The 23755-nt window shown below is 38.3% G+C and overlaps 2 protein-coding genes across 2 annotated transcripts in view; one reads left to right on the plus strand and one right to left on the minus strand.

Annotated features, from left to right (window-relative positions):
- Positions 1-5044: 5044 nt before the first annotated feature.
- The window catches only part of TRAPPC3L (trafficking protein particle complex 3 like), a 34047-nt gene continuing 15336 nt past the window's right edge, over positions 5045-23755 (minus strand). The window contains exons 4-5 of the mRNA XM_006926105.3: positions 8546-8731; positions 5045-5164 (exon numbers count right to left, since the gene is read on the minus strand). Of these exons, the coding sequence (XP_006926167.1) occupies positions 5045-5164; positions 8546-8731 (306 nt within the window). The remainder of the gene's footprint in view (positions 5165-8545; positions 8732-23755) is intronic.
- On the plus strand, positions 10852-15258 carry CALHM5 (calcium homeostasis modulator family member 5). Its single transcript, XM_006926104.3, has 2 exons — positions 10852-11407; positions 14838-15258. Exons 1-2 carry the CDS (start codon positions 10868-10870, stop codon positions 15225-15227), a joined length of 930 nt encoding a protein of 309 aa, XP_006926166.1. The 5' UTR covers positions 10852-10867; the 3' UTR covers positions 15228-15258.

Below are 23755 nucleotides of genomic sequence, written 5' to 3' on the forward strand. Positions count from 1 at the left end.
AGCTAAGTGGAAGGACAGAGGGGATAAGTGATGATGTAAGGTACCTGAGGAGGTAGTGGGTGCTAGAGCATGCTGTGTCTGTATAAGAATAAGCAATTCCATATTCTAATAATTATTTATTCAATTTACTCTTCTCTGGGGTCTTCCTCAGAACATCATTATCAATTTTCCTGGTCTTAGTAACCTCATTCATTAAAAAAGTAGCATACTTTAGATAATCTCCAAGACCAATTTTGGTCCTAAACTCTTATCTTTATAGCTTTTTCTAAAAAGTCTACCATTCTAGAACTGGAAAGAATCTTCTGAGTTACTGCATGGTCTGTGCCGCTGCCTCCGAGCCAAATTTGCCATGAATATTTCAACCTGTAAAAGGCAACTACCAGGCCTATTACTAAGAATTAGTTCAACTATGTTCAACTACATTTAACTTTATAGAGTACAAATCTTTACCGAGACAGTTGGCCCAGTCCACACATAGAAATATCATCCTAATCAACGTTGGACCTGGAGAAGTTGAATTCTTGGCAAAAAAGAATTGCCCTTGAGCTGTCAAAACTTGAGCAACTAGTTTTTAGGGCTCCTTTTCCCCTAGTTCATTCATTTTGATTTGACATCCTCATGAGGAACTCTACCCAGCAGGTGTTCAGAAAAGTTTAAAAGGGCAATTTTTCACTTTTGAAGAGAGTTGAAGGGTAGGTATGTCGCTTAGACCCACAGCTCTTCCAGACTGTCTGAAACATCTTGGGCAGCCAGAAGACAGTGCAGGTTACAATTTTTAAGGACTGTTGACAGTGAGGTGGGGATTTTCCTCTTTCTGTCGATTTTTAAGTGTTCTTGCAAAAGTAAAAATTGTGTCTGTGGTCACTTTCATTCATTGGCTCCAGCTTTTGTACTGTTTTTCCTGGAGCGTTTTTTTTTTTTTTAAACACTGGCATTTGTCAGCTTTCCACAGGATTCTGAACAAACACTTGGAAAATCCTTCCCGAAGGGAGCAACACCATTTTTTTTTTTTTTTTTTTTACCACTGTTGGAAATCTCCTTACAAGTCTTTGCAGTCCATTATGTGGCTTTCCATGGTTTTCCTCAGTGATTATTCCTATTTGTGAACCATGAGCAGTTTCAGAATTTCAGTTGCACCTGGGGCAACCTATTCACTGCATGGAAAAGCTTCCTGAGAGAGTCTACAACCAAATTTGGGGAGTTTCCTGCTTTGGGGTGTGAGAGCTGACAGTATGAGCAGTGGCCTACAGCAGAAGGTTTCTTCATCGAGCCCCTGCCCGCCTCCATCTCCAATAGACCTTGAATCTTGCTTCGCAGGGGAGATTGAGCTAACAGTCGAGGTCTTCCTTAACACCTTCAATCTCATCCCCGTCTATGCTCACCCTCACCTTCTCAGGAAGGGTTAGTCTTTATGTAGTTCAGAACCAAATCTTTCTTTTAGGGTCTGAATCCTGCCCTATTTCACCTCCTCACAGCCTCGCTTCATCAGTCATTCCGTCTTTCCTATATTTTCAAATGCCTGCATTCTCAAAAAGTAAAAAGAGTAAACAGCCTAACTTTGCACTAAGAATCCTATGTCTCTTTTCATTTAAAGTTAATTTCTAAGAATCATCTGTGCACAATATTTCATCTCCTGTTGATTCTTCAATCCACTGCAATGAGGCTGTGGATTCCATTTAGCTCTGAAATTGCTCTGAGGCAAAGATCTTCTCCTTATCTTCCAGTATCCCTTTCTGGCTTAACTTCCATGGCTTTTCTGGGGGCATCTAATACCTCTGACCAGTCTATTCTCTTTGAAATTCACTTGGTATCAGTATAACAAGTTTCTCCCATCTACATTGCTAACTGAAAATTCTGCCTCACTTGTGCTATTCTTTCCTCGCTGCCTTTTGAGATTCTTCCTTTGCTCTTTACGTTTTCTCAACTCTGTGCTCTCCCTAGATGTTGCTATGATACCCACTGCTTACACTGTTACCCATACACTGATGACTCCAAAGTCCATCTTCAGTTCTGACCTCTCTTCTGAGCGCCTAGTGTTGTTTAGATGTTTCAAAGGCACCTTGAAATCAAAACATTAAAAATTTATTAGCTTCTTTCCAAATCTGGCTCTGCCTCCTATGGTCCTTCGTTCGGCCTCCCAAACTAGACACGCAGAAGCCCTTGCCAACACCTGTTTCTCATCTTTTTTTTTATTATTAAAAATTATTGGGGTGACATTGTTTAATAAAATCAAATAAGTTTCAAGTGTACGAGCTCCACATCTTTATGCACATAAATCACTGGCAAATTTAGCTCCTTAGTAGTTTCATTTGCAACACCCCACACACTGTTACCAACTTAATGCGTCAGATTGTTGTGAAAATTAAGTGACATACCACATAATTAATGAGCCTAGCACCTGATAAAAATCTTAATTGAATCTAAACTTGAGACAGCGGCATTTCCAGGTGTTTGTATTCTTTGGCATGTACAGACCATAAACATTTCCTCTTTTAAGTCATTAAAATCAGTGTGATTCACGCAGTACACTGAAGTGGCAAGTCACTAAATAGAGTCTACTGGCTTGAAAGATTTAAGCCACTGGGAGGCTCCAAAAATCAGAGGATTATTCTGACTTTGGAATTCTCATGTGACTACTGAAGTGATTTAAGTTTCCAGTGGAAATAATTGAAGCAAGAACCTAAAATGTATGAAGTTGTTTTTTTCTTTAAAGAACTTGTACTGCACTCATATAATATGTCATCTCCCTACAGAATCTCTCTTTTCTGGAACTTGCATGCTGGGTAGATGTGAACTATAATGCGAACTTCTATTTCTCCCTCACATAACCCTTTCCTCTCTATGGTATGAGGGCTATTGTAAATCCAAGTTTTATTTTGTGGAGCATTCAACCGTGTGAAAAATGTAATAATAAACAGTTTGTTCTCTTTGGTATTCTCCAATATGTTGCAAATTATCTATCACTTAGTTATCATGCAATGAACTCTGTTGTGTAACTATAACAGAAACCCAAGTCTACTCTCTTAAAGAACATAGTAAATTTATTGGCTCATATAACAGGCAGGCTTTTCTTCTCTTCAGTCCAGTCATTCTTGTCATCCTCCCTATGTCAATAGCAATGATTGTGGTCTGGGAAATGCCATGTCCTGATTGGCTTATATTTGGCTGGAAAGGGGGTGGTTTTAAACTGAGAATGAGACGCCATGACCAGAAAATGGTCATTCTATCCAGAGGCAGAGTTTATAGGCAGCCAACAAATGTCTACTACATGAAGCATAAATAAAGGAAATGGAAGAGGGAATAAAGAAGGAAGTAAAGGAATTGCAGGAAGATACTTGGTCCTTCATAAACAGGGAGAAGAGAGAACTTTCCACTTTTTCATAATAGTCCATTGCAACTGCTAAAGAGCAGGATTATAATAACTAATAGATGAAATGGAGAGATTTGAGAAGACAATGAACAAGTATACAGGCTGCTGAGAGAAGTATTCCTGATTCCTGGTAACTTTAAATAGGTAATAGGCAGCCCTCCTCAGTAAACAGCTTGGGCAACAATCTGGTGATGTCGCTTGAAAGCACTAATCTACCTCTCTGCCCCAAAACTCTCTTCCTTTTGGATATTCCAAGATAAAAAAAAACCAACTCTGAATTGATCAAAGTAACAGATTCCTTCAGGTCTTGTGTGGAACTGGTTTGAAGGTCTTTCCATTGATGCTTCAGCTGTCCTAATGACCCTATTTGGTTCTTAATACCTACCTCAATGTCCTTTTGACAAGACAGCGAGGTAGGTGGGGAACAAACAATTTCCTCATAGTCTCTTAATGTCTAAAAATTTCAGTGGTTATTGATATCATTTAACTCATATATATCATTTTAGATATTTATCATATCCTTTCCTCTCATTTTACAGAGAGATAGGGAGAAAGAGAGAGAGGGAGAGAGAGGGAATGAGAGAGAGAAAGAGAGATTATACACCTTAGAGAAATAGATATTATATACTTTACCTAGGATCAGCTAAAGCCACTGTTTAAACAGAACTAGGACTGTATCTTCAGGGTCCTGAATCCTAGTTGAGGTCTGTCACTACCATATCAGTTATACCAGTTTTCTCTGATGGTGCCACACTAATTGTAACTTTAATTTTAGTTCTTTGAAGAATCCAGTAATTCTGGACTGCCATATAGAATGTCCTTGTATGCCAGTGGTCTGGTGGAAATTATTGTTTATTTAATCCAGTAGATTTTGAATTTTAAATATGTTCCAGTTTTTATGGGTTTTTGTAAGGTTTTTATGGGATAAAAATGATTGTAAAAATTCTAACTGAATAAGTTTTATATTCTCAAAGAACATTATTTACTTTTTATTTTAGTGATTTCTTAGCCTTGCCATCAGAAATATTTCATGAGGAAAGGAAATAATTTAATGCAAATTAAACGAATTAAAATTAAATGCTATTTTTAAATGTTTCAGAATTAGTATCCAAATAAATAGCTTGTCTTGATTATAAATCAAGAGTAGCTTCAGGAGGCTGAGCTATAGGTCAAGCCAAAATTGAGAAAAATCACATCCATAGTGTTTCAAAAATATGGAAAATTGCTACAAATGGAACTGTTTCTATAGACAATGCAATGTACAGTATCTAAAACTATAAATAGTGAACTCTATGTTGTATGATTTCATCTATTTTTCCAATGAGAAGAGATAAATACACCAACTGTATAGGTGACACAGTATTTTTTTCTGTTACCATAAATAAGTGAAATGAATAGACCTCTTAGGCTGGACTATGTAATATGTGCAATTCATGCTTGCTATCTTATAAGGAGTTCTTTTTAATAGAAATCTTGACATGAGATTGAAAATGTGTGATTTATAAGCAAAAGGGGGGGGGAAAAACCCAGCTTTGTATCCTAGTACTTGTATTTCAAATTTCTGGCTGATTTATAAGCTTTTTAAAGGCCATGCTATTAAGCAACTCAAAATTTCAATGGTTATATATATTTAGCTAAACTAACTCCTCAACTAGCCAGCCAGTGGCATTTTCTTCATTTTTTCCGTCTGTGTTTTTTCTCATCGTGTTTCTTTAGAAATGTTATCCCTATTTCTGTCACCCTGTCACCTTTTAGTCTGTCTTGCAAGAATGTAACATCAGCAGCCAAATGAACCTAGGAAAGAAAAAAAATACAGGCCAACGTCATTCAGGTTAAAAAAAAAAAAAAAACTCGCTACATTTTTCTGTCTCTTTTTCCAGCTTTATTTATCTCATAAAGTGCTGACTTTCCTTATGGAATAATAAAAAGAGCTTGTTTTATGGACGAAGAGCCTTTTACTGTGAGTCCTTCAGAGACAGTCTGGCTCTTTGTCAGCTCTGCAATACAAGTCTGCAAAGAAAAGGGTGCTCAAGGCCAGGCCCAACTTGGACAACACTGGGGCAAGCCTAGAGATGTGGGCCCATGCCAAGTTTTGCTCACAGGACTGAACTATAGATCCATCTCAAGAAGAACACAAATTCCCAACTCAAAGATAGTCTTCACTCGATTTGCCTTGCAAGCAGCACTTCTAAGGATAAATGAATTCATAAAGGACTTGCCATAAATCATTCTGTCATTAGCTAAATAACATAATCACTTGTCCTAACAACAAACATTTAGCAACCACTTATGGCTTTGAGATGTTTGAAAAAGTATCAACTAAATAAATTATGAATATAAAATTAAAGATTGAAATTACAGACATGAATATTTGATACCCAGGCCTTCTTTTCCTCTGTAAAGCATATCCCATTTCCCAGACATTGAAGTAAGCCCTAAGGGCTTACTTCTCTATTCATTAAAATGTATTTACATAAGAGCAGCATGATATTGCTGACCGACCCTTAATAGAATACTGTTCAGCTATTTTAAGTCTTTAGAGTGAATAAGATAAATAAGCAAAAGCACCTAATAAAAGCAAATAATAAGTGGAAAAACTTGGGTCTGGTAGGCAATTAATTAATATTTATTGACTCTTATCTGACTCATTCTCCTCTCTCACTAAGGTTTCCTTGACCACCCAGCCTGGATTCGTTAAACCATAAACTTTGGTTCGCCAAGTTATCTGGCTCATACATGGTGCAAAAAAACATGCTTTGTGATGCCTAACACCCAACAGAAGGATATAGTCTGCACTCGGAAATATAGGAGATAAATTCACCCTCATTTTTTCCCCGATAAGATCTTTTTTGTCTTTATCAAAATTTAACATAAAATCAATTAAAATAACAAGATGACCACATTGAAGCTATCTGGATATTTGGGGCCACGTGAGGTCTGATATCTATTTGTCATTCAGCATATATAATCAATTGTTATCAATGAAAGATGGATACTTTTTTCCCCATTTTTAACTTGGTTTTATGTTTCATCCCATAAACTCCCAGAATTCTTCCCTTCCTCTTTCTTGATTTCATGGCCATTAATTGTAGGACATGCCTTAAAAAATGGTAGGACATGGAAGATCTGTGTAAATAAACATTATTTCTATTGTTTTACTCATTTGGATTACCTGTTGTATCTGTCCAATAATTATCACCAATAATTGAATATTATATGCGTGCCTCATCATTGGATAGGTCAACAAGTGTCTAGCCTTTGGTTACTATCTGGTCCCATTTTTCAAAATAGCTAAGCTTCTGAAAAAATGAGACTTGATTATGACCTCTGCCCAAGATGCTTTTGGTGCATCAGTCAGTCTTTGACAGACTGTCTTCTCCCTTCACTTTCCCAAAACAGCTTTATCAAGGTCCTTCCTGATCTTTTGATCCCTAAATGTGAATATCTTTCAGGTCTTGTTTTACTTAGTCTCTGCTGTACTTGATCTTGTCAGTCATTCGCTTTTTTCGAAATACTCCCTTGTTTCTATGACTCCCTTCTTTCCTGGTATTTTTCCTACATCTGATTGCTCCTTCTTGGGATCCTTTGCAGTTTTTATATTCTCTGTTTAACTTATTATATTTGTTTGCTTCCTAGAGTTCCACGTGTGACTTCTTTTTCTCCTTACTCTACACTCTCTCTAGACATTCTTTGAGAGTTCCAGTGCCTTTTCAGTCCGCCTTTCTCTGTGACTTCCAGACACATGTAACAACTGCTTAGCGGATATCATCATGTGTATGCGTGTATTACACAGCTCAGTACCAGCAGCTTCCAATCTGAACTCCTCACTTTGTCTCTCCCAACCCCAAATGTCCTCCTGCTGGTTTTGCTCATGGGTAATAGTCCAACTATTTCTACGGGTTGCTCAGAAACCTAAAAATAAATCTTTAATCTTTTTCGCAATCTTGTCCCTTTCAGTCAACTGATAATCTAGTCTTAAATTTGTTCTACCTTCTTAAAGTTACTCAACTGGGTCTTTTTCTCTCCACTCCTTGTGTCAGGGCTTTTTCTGGTTTTTGTTTGTTTGTTTGTTTGTTTTTCTTGAGGTCACCATCATTAACTTCCTAACTGTTCTCCTCCTCCCTCCAGCATTGTCCCCTCCAGTATACTTTCACTTTGTTGACAAAGGAGTGAAATTCCTGACACAAATTTTAAAATATCATTACCCTGTTTATAAACTAATAATGGGTCCCTGTTGTTTCAATATAAAAATCCGAATTCCAACTTGTCATATGAATCCCCCCCCCCTTTTTAAAATCAGGCCTCTGTAAAATATTTAAATCTCCTTTCTCACGACAATCCCTCTTTCAATCTACATGTCAGTCATACTGAACTAATTCAAGTTCCTTGTTCCTTGAGTGAAACGTTCTTTTTCTGCCTTTGGACATGCTGCTTCTTTTACCTGGAATATTATTTTCCTCTGCTCCCCTTACCTCTTACGTGGCCTTCACTTAACTCTTATTAACCCATCAAATGCCAGGTCAGAGTTTCTCTAGGAAGTCTTCCCTGCCCCCTGACCCCTCCCAACCCAACCCAGGTCCACCCATAGCCCTTAGTAACACTTCTTTACACATCTGATTTCTCTGCAGAAGATTCTTAAAGGGCAGCAACTGTGTCTTGTTCATCTCTAAGTTCAGTGCCTGACTCAGCAGATGCTAATATTGTCTTAGTTAAATCAATAAATAATTCAGGTATGGAAGCCAGATTCCAAAATGGCCCACAATGATCCCCACCTTCTGTTATTTGCACCCTCACGTAGTCCCCTCCCACTTTGCACCAGGATTGGCAACACCTGTTGTAATTAGATCTACAGTGAGGCCTATGTAGCGAGGAGCTTCATGAAGCCTCTGGCTAACTGCCAGCAAGGCACTGAGGCCACTGAGCTAGCTTGGAAGTAGATTCTCTAGCCTAAGTCAAATCTTCAGAGGCTGTCACCCTTAACCAGCAATTTGACTGCATGTTTATTAAGCTATGAAAAGCTCTGAGCCACAACCGCCCAACTAAGCTGCTCCCAGATTTCTGATCTTTAGAAACTGTGTGAGATCATAAACATTTGTTGTTTTAAGCCGCTATATTCTCGGGTAATTTGTTACCCAGCACTAGATAACAAATATACCCAGCAAGTATGTGTTTTACCATTTCCAGGGCACCTCTGATAATCCCACAGAGTAAATTGCAGTAGCACAGAGAGGATCGCCCAGCGGGGAGCTCTTCCACAAACTCTGCCAGAGGATTCTTGTCTAGAATCAGGGAAAATTCATTTTTGCTTGCATTGTTACAGGTCACACTTGGTGTAATTCCCAAATACATCTTGAAAGCAACCTAACAAAGAGGAGGAAAATTTAGTGAAACTTGGCCTAGAACAAATATCTATGAATAAGGCACCCAAATACCCTGTTCCGGGCAGTGCAGCACAATGGTTAAGTATATGGAGTTTGTAGTCGTGAAGTCCAGATTCACGCTTAGCTTTGAAATGCGCATTTATTTTTAAACACTTTTAGTTTTATGGAACATCTTTTATTATTAAACTTTTATTTGGACATCTTAAGGGACGAGTTTTTTACGGGAAAAGGATGGCTTATGAAACAGAGTTAAGCATTATTTCCAAAAATAAATTTTTTAAAATAAATATCCTTTAGAAGGATAGGAAATTAAAATATTACTAATCATCAATAGATTAGTATATTTGTCACATTGAGCCTAGTAAAAGATAAAATCTTGAATTAGAAGGGACCCAGGACACATCTGCCACAATAGGAGTGTGGTAGAGCAAAGGAAGCTATGGGAACATTAGACCCAAGAGCGTGTTTTGGGAAGTGGAGGCAGTCATATTGCGAAAGCTAAAAAGTCTCTGAGAAGGAACAAGGGGTAGTGTTGGGAGGCACGTAAATGAGTTATAAAATAACTTCTCAAAGGTCTCCTGTTTAAGAGGCTTAAACATTTTTACAATGTAAAAATGGAAGAAAGCAAACTGGGGTTCAGAGAAGTAAAATGACATGGCCGAGGCTATACTATAACTTAGTTCCTTGATTACTGATCCAAGGCACTCTTTTCACAAAACACACAGCCTGGAATTTGAAGTTTATTAATGAATATTTATCGGCTTGTTATGTTGTCACCTTTCAAGTGCCTTAATTCATTTTTTTTAAATTAACACCAGATAAATGGAAACAATTACCTTAAATTGTTTCTAACTAGAAGTACTAAAAGGTTCTTCATTCATTCATTCATTCATTCATTCAATAGGTACTCCATGAGCACTGTCTGTCTAGTATAGCGCCTGGCACACAGTAGGAGTTCAATAACTATTTGAAAAACAAATTATTGAATGAGCATCTATACTGTGTTTGACATCATGTTTAGGCTCAGAATACAAAAGTTAATAAAATGTAATTCCTGTTTTATAAGAACTCATAGCTGAAAAGGAGTTATAGGTATTAAATAAGTGTGACAGTAAGATTAAGTCCTACAAGTACAATGTTACGTATTATAGGAAGTAATTCCGGAAAAAATCGCAAAGAAAGAAAATTCTACCTTGTTCATGAATATTGAGTGAGAGTTTTTCAGGTGAACAAAGTGGGGGTGAGGGGAGGTGGTGGTGGTGATATTCTGGGTAGAACATATCATGGGCATGAAACACCATAAGGTTCATGGGAGGTTGGCAGTTATCAGCTTGTGGGCAGTGGGGGTGCCCGAAGCCATGAGTAAGCTAAAGCAGAATTAAACTTCTGTTTTAGAGGGATCTCCTTCCTGTCATCATGGAGGATGGTTTTTGGGTTGGCGGGGGGGTGGGTAGGCATGAGGTCAAACACAGAGATAACAATCAAGAGGTTACTGTGATAGCCTAAGAAAGAAATGATGAGGACTCTTCTCATTTTGTCTTTTATTCAAAAGTCAAATGCTCCCTAAATTTTTCATATAAATTCAAATAGCCCGGATCCTAAAATTTGGTTGAAGTCTCTGACACCAGCCAGCTTAAAAGGATATAAAATGAATCTCCCAGATTTTAAGTCAAGCAGCAAGAGAAAAAATCATCATGAAACTCCAGGCTTGGAGAATGATCTGGCTCTCAACCAATTGGCTGAAACCCATTTCTGCTAACATTGATTCTTCAGGCTGGAAAATTCCTAGGCTTTTATTTGTAAGAGAGAGAATTTCTTTCAAATTCTCAATCTAAGCAAAAATAACATAAAATGGAGCCCGGGCACTTTGAATTCACTCTTAATTCTCAGTGTTTTGGCTTTATTTCCATGACCCAAAACCCAGCAGTAGGAGGCATTATCTAAACACAATTGAGAAAGACTCATTCCAAGGGAATGACATTGTTTCCTTATCTGGCCAAATTCAGTCTGAGAAGGAGGACTGTTTTTCTAATGAAGGAAGAGCTCCACCCTTGGCCACAGCCATAGCTGTTCTGCCAATAAATAAGGCAAAGCATTTTCCCTCTTTATCTCCAACATGGATGCTTTTCACGGGATTTTAAAATCTATCCTCAACCAGAAAACTGTTATTGGCTACAGCTTCTTGGCTCTGCTGACCCTGGGAAGTGAGCGTCTCTTTTCCCTTGTGGCATTTAAGTGCCCCTGCAGCACTGAGAATGTGGTCTACGGGCTGGTTTTCCTTTTTGCTCCCGCTTGGGTGTTACTAATCCTGGGATTCTTTCTGAACGGCAGGTCGTGGAGACTCTTCACAGGCTGCTGCGTGAATCCCAGGAAAATCTTCCCCAGGGGCCACAGCTGCCGCTTCTTCTATGTCCTTGGCCAGATCACTCTGAGTTCACTGGTGGCTCCAGTGATGTGGCTGTCTGTGGCTTTGCTCAATGGGACTTTTTATGAATGTGCCATGAGCGGGACGAAAAGTTCAAGACTCCTGGGACTGATCTGTGAGGGCAAGCCCAAAGAATGCTGGGAAGAACTTTACAAAGTATCATGTGGCAAAACCAGCATGACACCCATGGACACCGAAGAACTGAAACTGTCCCTGCAAGCCCAGTCTCAGGTAAAAAAAAAAAGACTCGCCTTTTCCTTGCAGCTTGCAGTATTCTCTCTGTTCTCTTTTTAGCCAAGGCTGTCTGAATCTTGCTAGAACATTTTGATACATGGAAATTGGAACAGATGTAGTCTCAAGACAATCTCAGGAAAAGCTTTTTAGAGGGTGGATGGCTCAGTAAAATTGATGATTGAATTGTCTTTTCCATTTCTGAAAAGAAAATATCCTCTGGGCTATGTATATGTAAATACTTACGTACTTTAAAACAATCTCTATGAGTTGACTTTATAAATAATGCATAACACTAACTCATAATTGAGTGTTAAGGGCAGAGCTGTTATTAGAAATGACTGCCTTGTATCAATGGTTTATTTTCAAATTGATTTCTCAGAAAAACACACACACACATAGCATTCATCTCTTAAAATACAGCTGACCCAAATGAACTAATACTTTGCAAAGTTTCATGTGTTATAATTAATATAGAAATTCCTCTGAATGACTTCTGGCAATTACTATCTCTATGTATAAATATTATCAGGATTGAGAAGAGTTTCCTATATTAGGTAGGAATTGACAGTCTTTAAATAGCCTTGGTGAAAAGTGATCCTCTCTCTAGGGAGGTTATGCATTATGCTCTTTGTGCTGCACAGCTAAAGAAGTTCTTACATTACTTTAGAAGCCGAAGATTTGGGGCATTGTTTTATTTAACAGAAGGAAATCATAGCTTTACCTAATTGATGAAGGGAAGTAGCTTGTCATCCTTCCAGGTACAAGAGCACAAATCCAGATGTGAAGCCTTGCCCTGGCCTCAAGAAAAGACTGAATTTCTACTTGTAAGTAGTAGGGATTTCATTTCCAAAACCAAAGCAAGCAATGAGAGTGGATAAACAGATCCCCAGTTGGTCAGGAATACTATTTGTTTCAGAATAAATGCACTGAAAATAGTATAATTTTACTTTTCAACAAGGACTTATCTTAACAACAACACATCAAGGCAAAGTCTGTTTCTAAAATCATACATTTCTAAGCTGGTTGTCAGTATAGTCATACATTTTTGATAAACTGATAAACCTAAAAATATTACAAAGTCTTTTGTTTAACACACAAAGCAAACATGCCAGGCTCCCAGACGTACTCCTTCTTTTGTTGAAGGAAGGTATTAATTATGAACGTTACGACACAATGAGTGATTTATCATTCATGTCCCCAGGCACCAGGCTCCATTCAGTTAGTGCCAAATCCAAACGCTTATCACTGTGTGAGCTTTTCTTCTCTAAACACCGACATAAGGAAATCATGCATGTGCTGTCATAGCTTAGCCTGGGCACACTGACCTGTTTGCTTTTCAGCAGTTTGAGAAGGACCTGGGGCTGATTCTTAGGGGAAGACGTGTGAGAGATGTGAACAAGAAGACCTGTAACAATAGCAGGTGCTGACCACAGTGGTTCACGCAGGCAGGAGCAACAAACAGTCTAAACTAATATTTGGGTATGTGACTGGGGGTGGAAAACGTGCCCCATCCATGGGAGGGGCAGAGAAACAAGAAATCCAGCTGGGTGATGCTCTACTCTTAAGAGAGGTAGAGTGTAGTAGTAGTGAAAAGAGCTTGGCCTTGGAGTTGGCTAGGCTTGGGTTTGAGTCTTGACTCTACCACTGACCAGCTATATGACCTAGAGCTAGTGGTTTGACCTCTCTGAGCCCCTATTTCCTCTAGTTGGGGGTAATAACACCTACCTTGGAGGGTTGCTGGAAGGTATATAGATAGCGAACATAAATGGCATAAAGCTTCTGGCACACAGTAGTATGTGTTCTAAATTGATGAGAAAAATGCCAGGGTCTGAGGAAGAGGCTCATGCAGAATGGAACACTACTGAGGGCTGGGGTGGGAGTATCTACCATGTCTGGTTACATGCTGAACACTACGAACTGGGGAAGAACAAGAGGGCTCAGGAGAGCAAGGCAATGCTAAGATCATGCAATGGAGGGAGGGGAGTCTGAAGCTCATCAAATAGTGTATAACTCAAACAGAATTGGCTCAGGTACTGAGGTGAGATGGCCTACTGGCCCACAGGAGGCCTAGCTGTGGGGAACAAGGGAGGAAGAGGATAAAGAAAAGAGGAAGCTCTGAGGTAGCCAATCGCAAATGATTCAAGGTAAATATGAGGATTTTCAAACAATGGTAACTGTGCCTCTTTCATTAATCATAATGACAGAAAGATACGTGAGTTCAGTAATGCTTTTACATACACCTATATACATTTGAAAAATAACACCATGTGACAACAGCTAATACTTACTGAATGCACCTGGATGTCTATATCATGTCATTTTAATCCCCCAAATTACTCTCTGAGGTAGGTAAGCCCCATTTTTATGATTGAGGAAACTGAGGCACAGAGAACACCCATAGTAAGGGGAAAGCTCATATTTAAACCCAACCAGTGCCAATCCAGAGTTAACATTCATGTGATGTCTGAGACCTTTACAATGACGCTCTTGTCTGAGCCAGAGTGTGGGAACCACTGGTTTAAAGTATTGGAGTAATTTGTGGGTCTGTCACTGTCTGAATGGATTTATTTGCAGATTTTTTGTTTCTATTATCAAGTAAGCCTGTCTGCTGAGAAATACTAAGGGTAATTTCACTGAAATGTCAAGAGAAACTTTGAAAGACCCTTGTTAGTTGTCTAAATATGAAATTAATTCCAATTGTGAAAAACACAATTAAAACAACAAAAGTTTAGAAGATAAGTTATTTAGACTTCCATTTTTAATATTCAGAAAAAAACCCAGCTGAACCAGTTCATATTCAGAGAGAAATTTATTTTTTCTAATTTTTAAATTCAGAATCAATAATCCTGACAATTTGAAATGACTGTGATTTTTTTTCTCATCTTTTATGCAGGCTTTCAATTCTTATAGTTTCAGTTTCCTTATTGTATTATGTTTGTCTTGCTTTATCATGGATAATAAGTAATGATATTTCTCTCAAAGAGGGTTGCTGTTCCCTGCAAACAATAGAACATGGGAAAAAATCAGTCACTAACCACGTATATGCATTTATCAATGCCTGAAAATACCTGGCTAAGGAACTGGTCATTTGCTCAAATGATCATGTTTATAATTCTTTCCTCTAGTAGCTAATACTATTTGAGGTCTTGGTTTATCTGATTCTTGGATAATCTATACTTTTTGTTTTTTCAATTTGCCTGCCTTCCAGTTATTTCTTTGCATACCAGAAATGGTGGGCAGGATAGAGAATAATTAGGTAAACTCTAACTTTATCTTGACTATTAAAAATGTGTCATTAGAAAATTAAGATGAAGAATTTCAACTGACTGTGGTGGTGATGTAGCCATATACTTCCCAATAACCTCTCCCCAGATCCATGGGAAGTGGCTTTGCTTTTACACGTCCTCAATATTTCTTTCTTTCTAAGATTCTAGGATGGTGCCTGATTTGTTCAGCATCTTTTTTCTCTCTGCTCACCACTTGTTATGCTCGCTGCCGATCTAAAGTAAGCTACCTTCAGATGAGTTTTTGGAAGACATATGCCCAAAAGGAGAAGGAGCAGTTGGAAAAAGTGTTCCTGGACTATGCCAACAAGTTGAGTGAGAGAAATCTGAAATGTTTTTTTGAAAATAAGAGGCCAGATGTCTTCCCCATGCCTACTTTTGCAGCCTGGGAGGCTGCTTCACAGCTGCATTCTTTCCACCAAAGCCAGCAACACTACAGCACCCTCCATAGGGTGGTGGAGGATGGACTGGAACTCAGCCCTGAGGACGACGAAACTGCAATGGTCCTTGTGGGTACTGCCCACAATGTGTAGCGCACCTGCTGTCACTGATTCACGGTGTCCAGAAATACACTCATTCTGATATCTTCCTACTGCATCAACAGCAACCTGGGTACCTCTGTGTTTTCCCACATTCAGTGTTTCTTTATAATACATTAACACAGGGAAGCAATTTTGCAGTTCCCCAAAGCGGACAATGTCAGGATGTGCTCAGACTGAGGCTGAGTGATTGGTCAAGGATGGTGACAAAGGTGCCCTTGCATTGGTTGGTGGTTGGGTTCAGTGTCTTCAAGTTCTAAAATTTTATGATTTGACAGCAAGACTCATACCACTCTATGTACATATTGGTCATGGTATCCGGGGGCAGAAGTAGCACCTTGCGAGTGAGCCAGGTACTCTTAGTCAGCAGAAAGCCTTGTCCTGGAAATCTATCCTACTGCCTTTCAAGGACATATAAAATTCTACCATTTGAAATTCAGAAACTGAAGACATTGGTTCTCAAATATAATGCATCAAAAGGATGTAATGCCTAGAATTCAGAGCTTTTCCCTTTTCCAGTGTTCAATGAAAGTACGCCCCTGCAGGCAGGGCTGTGTTATGACTTTTGTGTGCTCTAGGCATTTTTGCCTTCATGGACCCCTTTCTACATTAAAGTACACACACATATATTAATGGCTGTATTGATATAAAGACAAATATATTAATCTTGTATATTTTTTTCAACCCCAAAGTTCAATTATTTTCTTCTAACTTTAAAAGAAAGTAAAAACAGTTATGTGGGCCCCTGCAAGTATCGTGGGCCCTGGGCACAATGCCTACTGAGCTGAATGGGTAAGTTGGTTCTGACTGGAGTCTGGGGCAACTGTCCAAAGCAGTGCCAGTGTAAAACTGTTTGGCAGTTCTATGTTTATCAGAAATAATGCAAATTTTTCATTCTCCTATGTAATATATTCACATTAGTTTAAATGTCTATAATACATGTAGATAGATATAGATATGGATATAGATATATTTTAATTCCCCCTAAATCTCTGAGTGGGACTGATATTTAAGGAAAAAGCACATGTGTTATGCTGTGGCTCACACCTTATGTCACTGAGAGTCCTTGTCTCTTAGCTGGAGAATCCTGGGAATGAACTCATCACCATGGAACATTGTCTCAAATTGGAGAAAGCACCCTGTAGGTATAAGCCTGGAACATATCCTTGGTAATTTGGAGGTGCAAGGGAAGGCGTGTGTGTGTGTGTGTGTGTGTGTGCGTGTGCGTGCGTGTGTATGTGTGCGTGTGTGCGTGTGTGAGGGTGGAAGATGGGGGCTGTGAAGTTGCAGTTTTGAAATATTTGCATTTCAAATAACGGTGTGATAAATGTTTAACAACTGGTTCTCAGGAAAAAAAAAAAAGTCCTGATTTGAAGTGTATGCCGATTCTATGATGTAATTTCAAGCTACTAAGGTGATGTCACTGAATGCAGATTTAGAAAGGGATGCTAACCATGGGCTCTCTTGAGCCAGTATGAACTTTCAAAGAAGGCTTTACAGCTAGTGGGGTTTTTTGTTGTTGTTGTTATTTGTTTATTTGTTTGTTTGTTTATTTTGCATTTACATTGATTCTAGACAAACCAACTTTGGTGCATCTTTAGTATATCTGGATTTCACTTTAATAAAACCTAACCATAGTGAATTAAATATGGCTCAATGGCTCCAAATGAGAGATAGAGTCTCATTTTCTTCTCGAATCTTTCCTTAATAAACCTATAGAATGTAGCAGAAGTGAAGCCAGATTGTAGGAGTGTTACAGCCTATGCCTTGGGCTCTTACAATGCTTAACCTGGTGGAAGCCAGCTCCCATGTAAGAATTCTAGTTATCCTGAGATCCACAAAGCTCTGAAGAAGGGAAGAGAAAAGGACAAAAAAAGAGAGGAAAGGAAAGGAGAGACTTGGACAACCTCAACTGTTCCAGTCATTCCAGCTTAGGTGCCCAACATGTAAATAAAGAAGCCATTTGGACATTCCGGCCTCAGTAGATCTGACATGAAGAAGAACCAGAGACCCAACCAAGAGCCAGAAAAGAGACCCCAGAACTATGGTCCTAGTGAAGCAATTCCAGCCTTCTAGATTTGAGCCACACCATCTGAGGCTGAAGACATTATAGAGCATTCCCTACTATGTCCTGTCCAAATCCCTGACCCAGGAAATCATGAGCTTAAATAAATGTTTGTTGTTTTAAGCCACCAAATTTTGGGGCACTATGAAACAATAGATAGCCTGAACACTAATACATGATAATCAGACTTAAGAAAAGAGAGAAATTAGAGTCAAATTGGATTTATACATAGATTTATATACAGATTCTTTATATGCACAGGCTTTCCTTTATAATTTTTTCCCCTTTAGGTTCCAGTTAGTCCTATATCCTCTATAGCATGATTTGATAGGTGCTGAATAGATTCCTCTCCAAAATATTTCACCAAAGCCTGAGATTAATTTTTAATTATTTCTGGTTAAATTTGGTTCGAAAGGAACACTCTGCTGTGGATTAAATTCTGTTTAAAAGAAATATACTACTGAGAGAAGTGACCTATTATTTGTTATTAATGCCTAAGAAAAATGGAGTGGAGGGAATAGGATTGGTTGGCCTTGTGTAAATTAGAAACAGATTGGCCTTTCAGTCTCGCCCCTCCGAGTGTTGTCTTCAGAGCATCAGCATCACAAGGGAACTTGTTAGAAATGCATAATCAGACCCTATTCCAGACCTGTTGAAGCCAGTTTAACAAGATATTAGGTGATTCTTATGCAACTTTGAGAAGCACTAGCACAGTGGTTCTCAAACTTTAGCTCAAGTCAGAATCATCCTGAGGGCTTGCTGAGCTCCATCCTAGAGCGTCTAATTTGGTAGGTCTGGGGTAAGGCAAGAGAATTTGCATTTCTAACAAGTTCTCAGATAATGCTGATGCTGTTGGTCCAGGGATCACATCTTGAGAACAGCTGCTCTAAAGCATAAAGCTAGAACAAAGTCAGAATATTAGGCCCTATCCTAGATCTACTGAATCAGATACCTCAGTTTGTTGTTATCAACTTATCTAAGGACATAGGTGCCTTTCCATTTATTTTCCATTTGTTAAAGGCTACCTTTTGTCACATAAGTTTTGTAAGTTTTGTGTATTTCTGGTATTCTTTGCTGCTATGACGAATGGTTTATTTTTTTCCATTATGTCTTTTAAGTGATGTTATTTGGGTACATAAAATGCTATTGCTTTATGCATATCAATTTTATACCTCTCTGCTTTACTAATTCTTATTTTATTCTTTGAAGAGCTTTTCAGAATTAGAAAATAACCATTTTGAAACCCCTAATGACATAATAGATCTAAACAATAAATGATTAATTCTAAACTTCTAGGTGAAAGCATGATGAGGGGAAGACCACAAAACTTGCAACCACTCATCTATCTTAGCATCCCTAAACATGGGACAACTGGGTATTATGTGCCTCCCAATGATGCAATGCAAGAGTAAGTAAGAATACAGTACCACCTGTGAAATATTGTTTACTAAAAAAATTAAATCTGAATCAAGAGCACTAGGTTATTTAATCTCTTTGGAGGGGGTTGGGACATCATTATTACAAATATAAAAATGTCATATTTGAGTCTGGAAGGAAATCTGCTTTTAGGCAGCTTCAAATAATATTTTCAATGTTCAGTTGTTTGTTAGAATTGAGTTATGCAGAAAGAACACTTGTCTAGCTGTAAGAGAGATCCTATTCTAAATTTTGTTCTCCCACTAAAAAGGAAAAGGCAGAATTAATGTTTATAACAACTTATTATATGCTGGATACTTTACATATGATTTATATTTAAAATTCACAAGTATACTGGAAAGAAGTACTTTTTATTTTTATATTTTTTCTATTCTGTTTCTATTTTATGAATAGCGCTAAAATTAAAAAAGATTAAGTTTAAGCCTCAGATAAGAGATAGAGCCTAAATTTGGACCTGAAATTATCTGACTCTTAACTTCCACCACATAAAATGTTGCATCATGTTGGTGAATTCTCAAATATTCATTTAGCTGTTAAAAGCATGTTTACTCATTTTTTAAAGGCAGAGTATTACATTAGCACATCTCAGAATTTCTTTCAACTCTGCTGTCCTCACTCTTAACAACCAGTAGCACATGAATTACTAGTCAAGTGGCTTCTTAGTGTACTTCTGGGAATTGAAGTTTATCTCCAGGTTTCCTGGCCTCTCCCTGGGCCCCCGGCCTCTTTTCCATGCTGCAGTTTTTTCACCTTTGGTTTCTAGATATTTGGGGCACTTGTTCTCAAACTATATACTTCTAGTTCACTATATCAACAAGGTCAACTTCTTGTTTTATCTCCTTAGATAAAAATGGCAATTGATAAAGAAGGAATTTTCAGCAATAAAGTTCATAAAAGATTTAGAATAGTCCCCAAATTTAAATGTTGATATATTTTAGAGCACATATTTCTGTTTATCTGTATGACTAGCTATCTTTTTATAGTTTCAGATGTCCTGACCCTACAGCCACACCAATGCCAGAGAAAAATCTTTAAAAGTTTTAAATTGTAATGAAAACAGATTAAAATGCGGAAAATGCATTAATTAATTTACCTAATGACATTCTCTGGAACATTTCAAGGAATAAGATAAAGTAAGGAAAGTCTGAACTCAGGTCATATTGAGTAATTTTGTTTAAGAACAATACCTCAAAACATATGCATCCTTTGGAAGAGGATATAACATATAAAATGGTTACTATTTGCATTGTGACAAAATTTTATTCCTAGGTTAAATATAAAGGAATGTGCTTCTGCTATAATAATGGTTGCTGATGGAATCAATGAAACAAGATTATTTCTCCCAGGGGTTTTGTTGGTATTTGTGTCATGGGAGGAAATATGAAGAGTAGTAAACAGTGTCTTTAAAAGGCTTGCTTCCTTAAACAATTGGCTAATTATGAGTGGATCTCACTTATGCCGTATGTGACGTAAAGTAGTTAAAGAAATAAACAATTATAAACCAGTGTTTGATTAATATCCATCTTCTTTGGAGTGAATGTCTGGAAAGACACCGCATCTCTCCCTACCTCCTGCTCCAGAGATATGCTAGTCATCTCAACCATCTGACTCTCAACTTCCACCACATAAAATTAGGTGGGCTTTGTTTCAATCAAGTCCATCCTTTATTATATCTCTCTAGTGTTTTCCACTTTTTCCCCAACGACCTTTTATTTTATTTGAAACACTTTAAAGGATAAAATGAGAGGTAGCTTTGGAAGAATCTGGACTGAGGTCTGGAGGAGTGGCAGCCCCCACATGCCACCTCGCCCTACAGCAATCACCCTAGAGTGCCAAGGAACACAGTTTGAAAACCCTTACTTTAAAACAGTGGGTGCCCATTTAAGATCATTGAGGCGCATTTAAGAAAGTCCGATGCTGTGCTTTATTCCCAGAGACCATTTAAGTGGTTAAAAGTAGGATCCAGGCATCAGGATTTTTTAAGGAAAGCTCTAGGTGATTCTATGGAGCAGTAAGGATTGATAACCATTACCCTGGAGAAATCCCTGAGAGGTCAGGGCAAGTCAGGACAAAATCTTACTTCTGACACAAACTAAGAATGACACCAAATGGGGTACCCAAGAGTTTGGCTGGTCCTTCTGATGTGTTTCTGATCTTTAGGCTCAGATAGATTTTGCTTTAGTCTTCGTGATTTTGTTTCCCAGAGTATCTCTTCAATAGTTTTCATGTCCTTGTAAGGAATTTTATTGTAAAAAATTACATTAATGAAAAGCTTTCAAAGCTATTGCTATTTTAAATCTGTGAACAACAAAAGGGGCTATATAGTAAATCTCAGGGGGTCCACATGGCAGGCCTGACAACTTCAGTGACCAAAAGTAACCATACAGGACAGACTGATCATAAATTCCTAACTGGGCAGGCCATGACAGTTAGTCACATCCCAGGCCTACGGCGTCCTTAGCAAAGGTCTATCTTTTCCATAAGTGAACTCTGCCTATTGTTCTTGTGCCTCTAGGGTATCATCATACATTTGAAACGTTGGAGTAATTTTCTTTCCCTGCCTCTTGAAGGCACAACCACAGGCACCGGGGCACAAGACCACAGAACCCCTCATTGTTATCTTGTTCCCCACATACCACCTCTATGTGCTATAAATGTTAATTAACTACCCTGTACCCACCAATGTAAAAGAAGTATGTGTTTTTCCATATTCCAATCCTAGAGATTTCCCTGCTTTGCTTTCTCCACCTCCTTAATCTACCACCAATGGATTTTATGCACCTTCCTTAAGTCTTCTCCTTTGATTCTCATGTATAAAACAAGCTGCAAAACTGTCATTCCATGGAGCATGTTCTCAATCCGTTGAGATTTTGCTTCCAACGTGTCCTCAAAATTTGGCTCAAATAAATACCCTTAGACTTATCTATAGGTTGGACATTCTTTCATGGACAAATCCACACACTGAAATTTGTTTTATAAGTCAGTCTCTCATCAGTTGCATCCAAATAAGTTAAGCAATAGAAACAAAACCCAGAATCTCCAATGGAAAGTTAGAATAGACTAAATTTTTAAAAATCTTCTTTATTCATTTTTTTAAATTAAATTTTTGGATAACTTTGTTGAATAACATTATACAAATTTTAGATTAGATTTTAATATGCTGAGATATCTGGAAGATTAAAAACTTTCCCGTAGAACATCTTCGGTAATAGCACCAAGGAAACAAGATGCTTAGTTAAAGTCAGCTTTCCTGTAAGTACTGATCATAAATGAGTGGAAGACGAACATTCATAAGTAAGGAGAGATGAACTATAGAATTTACCAACACTTGAACCTTAAGACTTGAACCCTGTGACTAGAGGAAAAATAATGTTACACAAATACTGTCATAATAAAAGCTGAAGGGTAATTTTCATGAAGGTGTCTTCACAGTGGAACTCTGCCGTAAGTAATTGATGTGATCTGTTGGGTTAGACCCAATCAGTCTGCAAAACCCACAGACTCTGTGGCTATGCATACTCACTTTTCCACAAAAGAAAACTTCCTACACTTTTGTTCCTTCACCCTACCCAGAGGTACAAAGGGGAATAGTTCAAGTGTGTGGGTGTTTATATAAGGCCTACTCAGAGGGGAGAATTAAGCCTAAATGGTTATGTTTGTTAAGAAGTTTTTTATTTTTTAATAATTTATCTGCCATATTTCTGGCCCAAGTGGTAAGAATTCTCAAAATATTTTATGAATTGCTCTTGCTGTTAATATTCATAATTTTTTTTAAATATTAAAAATGTTTTGACCACAAAGTATTTTTCTTTCCTTTCAATTTTTTCATTCCCTTATTCCCTGCTAAAAATACTACTAAGTAGGAAACTGGCCTGGCATGCAGTTAACTGTGATGCCAGCCTTCTCTGGAATGCTGTGTGGTGGTGTGACTTCCATGGAATTCAATCCATGTTTATCAAGGGCTCCCACTTATTTTAATATCATATGTTAGAAAAAGTGGGGAAAAAAATCAGTAGGCTCCTACCACTACATTGTGAGTTAACCTTTGAAAAACAAAAAAACACGTATTCTAAGCTTAGTCTGATTAGTTTCCATTGTTCGGTTGAGGAATTAAAGGAAGCAGTCATTCAGGAAGGTGTTGAGAACGAGGCACACATGCTTCTCTTACTCTTACATCCACTTCTGCCTCTTCTGTGCTTAGAACTGTTCTCCGTGACCTGGTCACCAGTTGCCATTTTGTTGATTGTGAACTTGTATTTACAGGAGACCCTTAGGATTAATAGCTGAGCCTTTCACTTTTCTTCTCTCCACCCCTTGAGCTTCTTGCTGGAGTCACATAGTAAGGAACACCGGGCTCCCAAACCCACCTAGGCTCTGAGAACTCTGCCATCTCAGCACCTCAGTTTCCCACTTCGCTTTTTTTTTGGGTGGGGATGGGAGGCACATACGATAATGGCTAAATCCCAAGCATCTATTTACAAATTATTCTCGTATAAAACAGTGGCGAGATACCTAACTATTTTAGGACAGGGGGATCTTTATATCAAAAAGAGTCACAACTGTTAGCTCTCTGATGTCGGTAAGATAAGCACTGTAGGGATTTTCTGGCAGGTTATCCTGGGTAAAGCACTGAGCTGCCTGAAGTGGAGTAGATTTGAGCTGAGTGGAAGTTGCCCTCCGTTAGTATCTGTGTGGGGAGCACAGAGCCTTCTCTCTAAGTCCAAGAATGTAGAGGGCGAAGCCAGCGCACATTATCATCTGATGATGCTGATAGCCAGGCATGGCGGTGATGTGTTCCCAGCCCTGATGAGGTGAAAGCAGCATGAATGAGTCACCTTTTGAGAGGATTGCCAGCAAAAACCAGTCTTCCACATTAATGAGAGATTTTAATGCAGGGCAAGAATTACCTAGTAGTTAAAAGGGTTCTAAGTCTCCCTCTATTTTTTGCCATTCAGGCTGCATTTCTTAGTCTATCCCTTAAAATAAGTTGTGTGGAAGAAGAAGGAGTGTGTGGCGGGGT

The sequence above is a fragment of the Pteropus alecto genome, unplaced genomic scaffold (genome assembly GCF_000325575.1).
Source record: "Pteropus alecto unplaced genomic scaffold, ASM32557v1 scaffold79, whole genome shotgun sequence".
NCBI classification, from domain to species: domain Eukaryota; kingdom Metazoa; phylum Chordata; class Mammalia; order Chiroptera; family Pteropodidae; genus Pteropus; species Pteropus alecto.

Bases quoted from the DNA above. Each gene is read 5' to 3' on its own strand.
- CALHM5 (XM_006926104.3), top strand. From the start codon at position 10,868: ATGGATGCTTTTCACGGGATTTTAAAATCTATCCTCAACCAGAAAACT. The intron at 11,408-14,837 runs GTAAAAAAAAAA...TTTCTTTCTAAG, and splicing joins CCCTGCAAGCCCAGTCTCAG to ATTCTAGGATGGTGCCTGAT.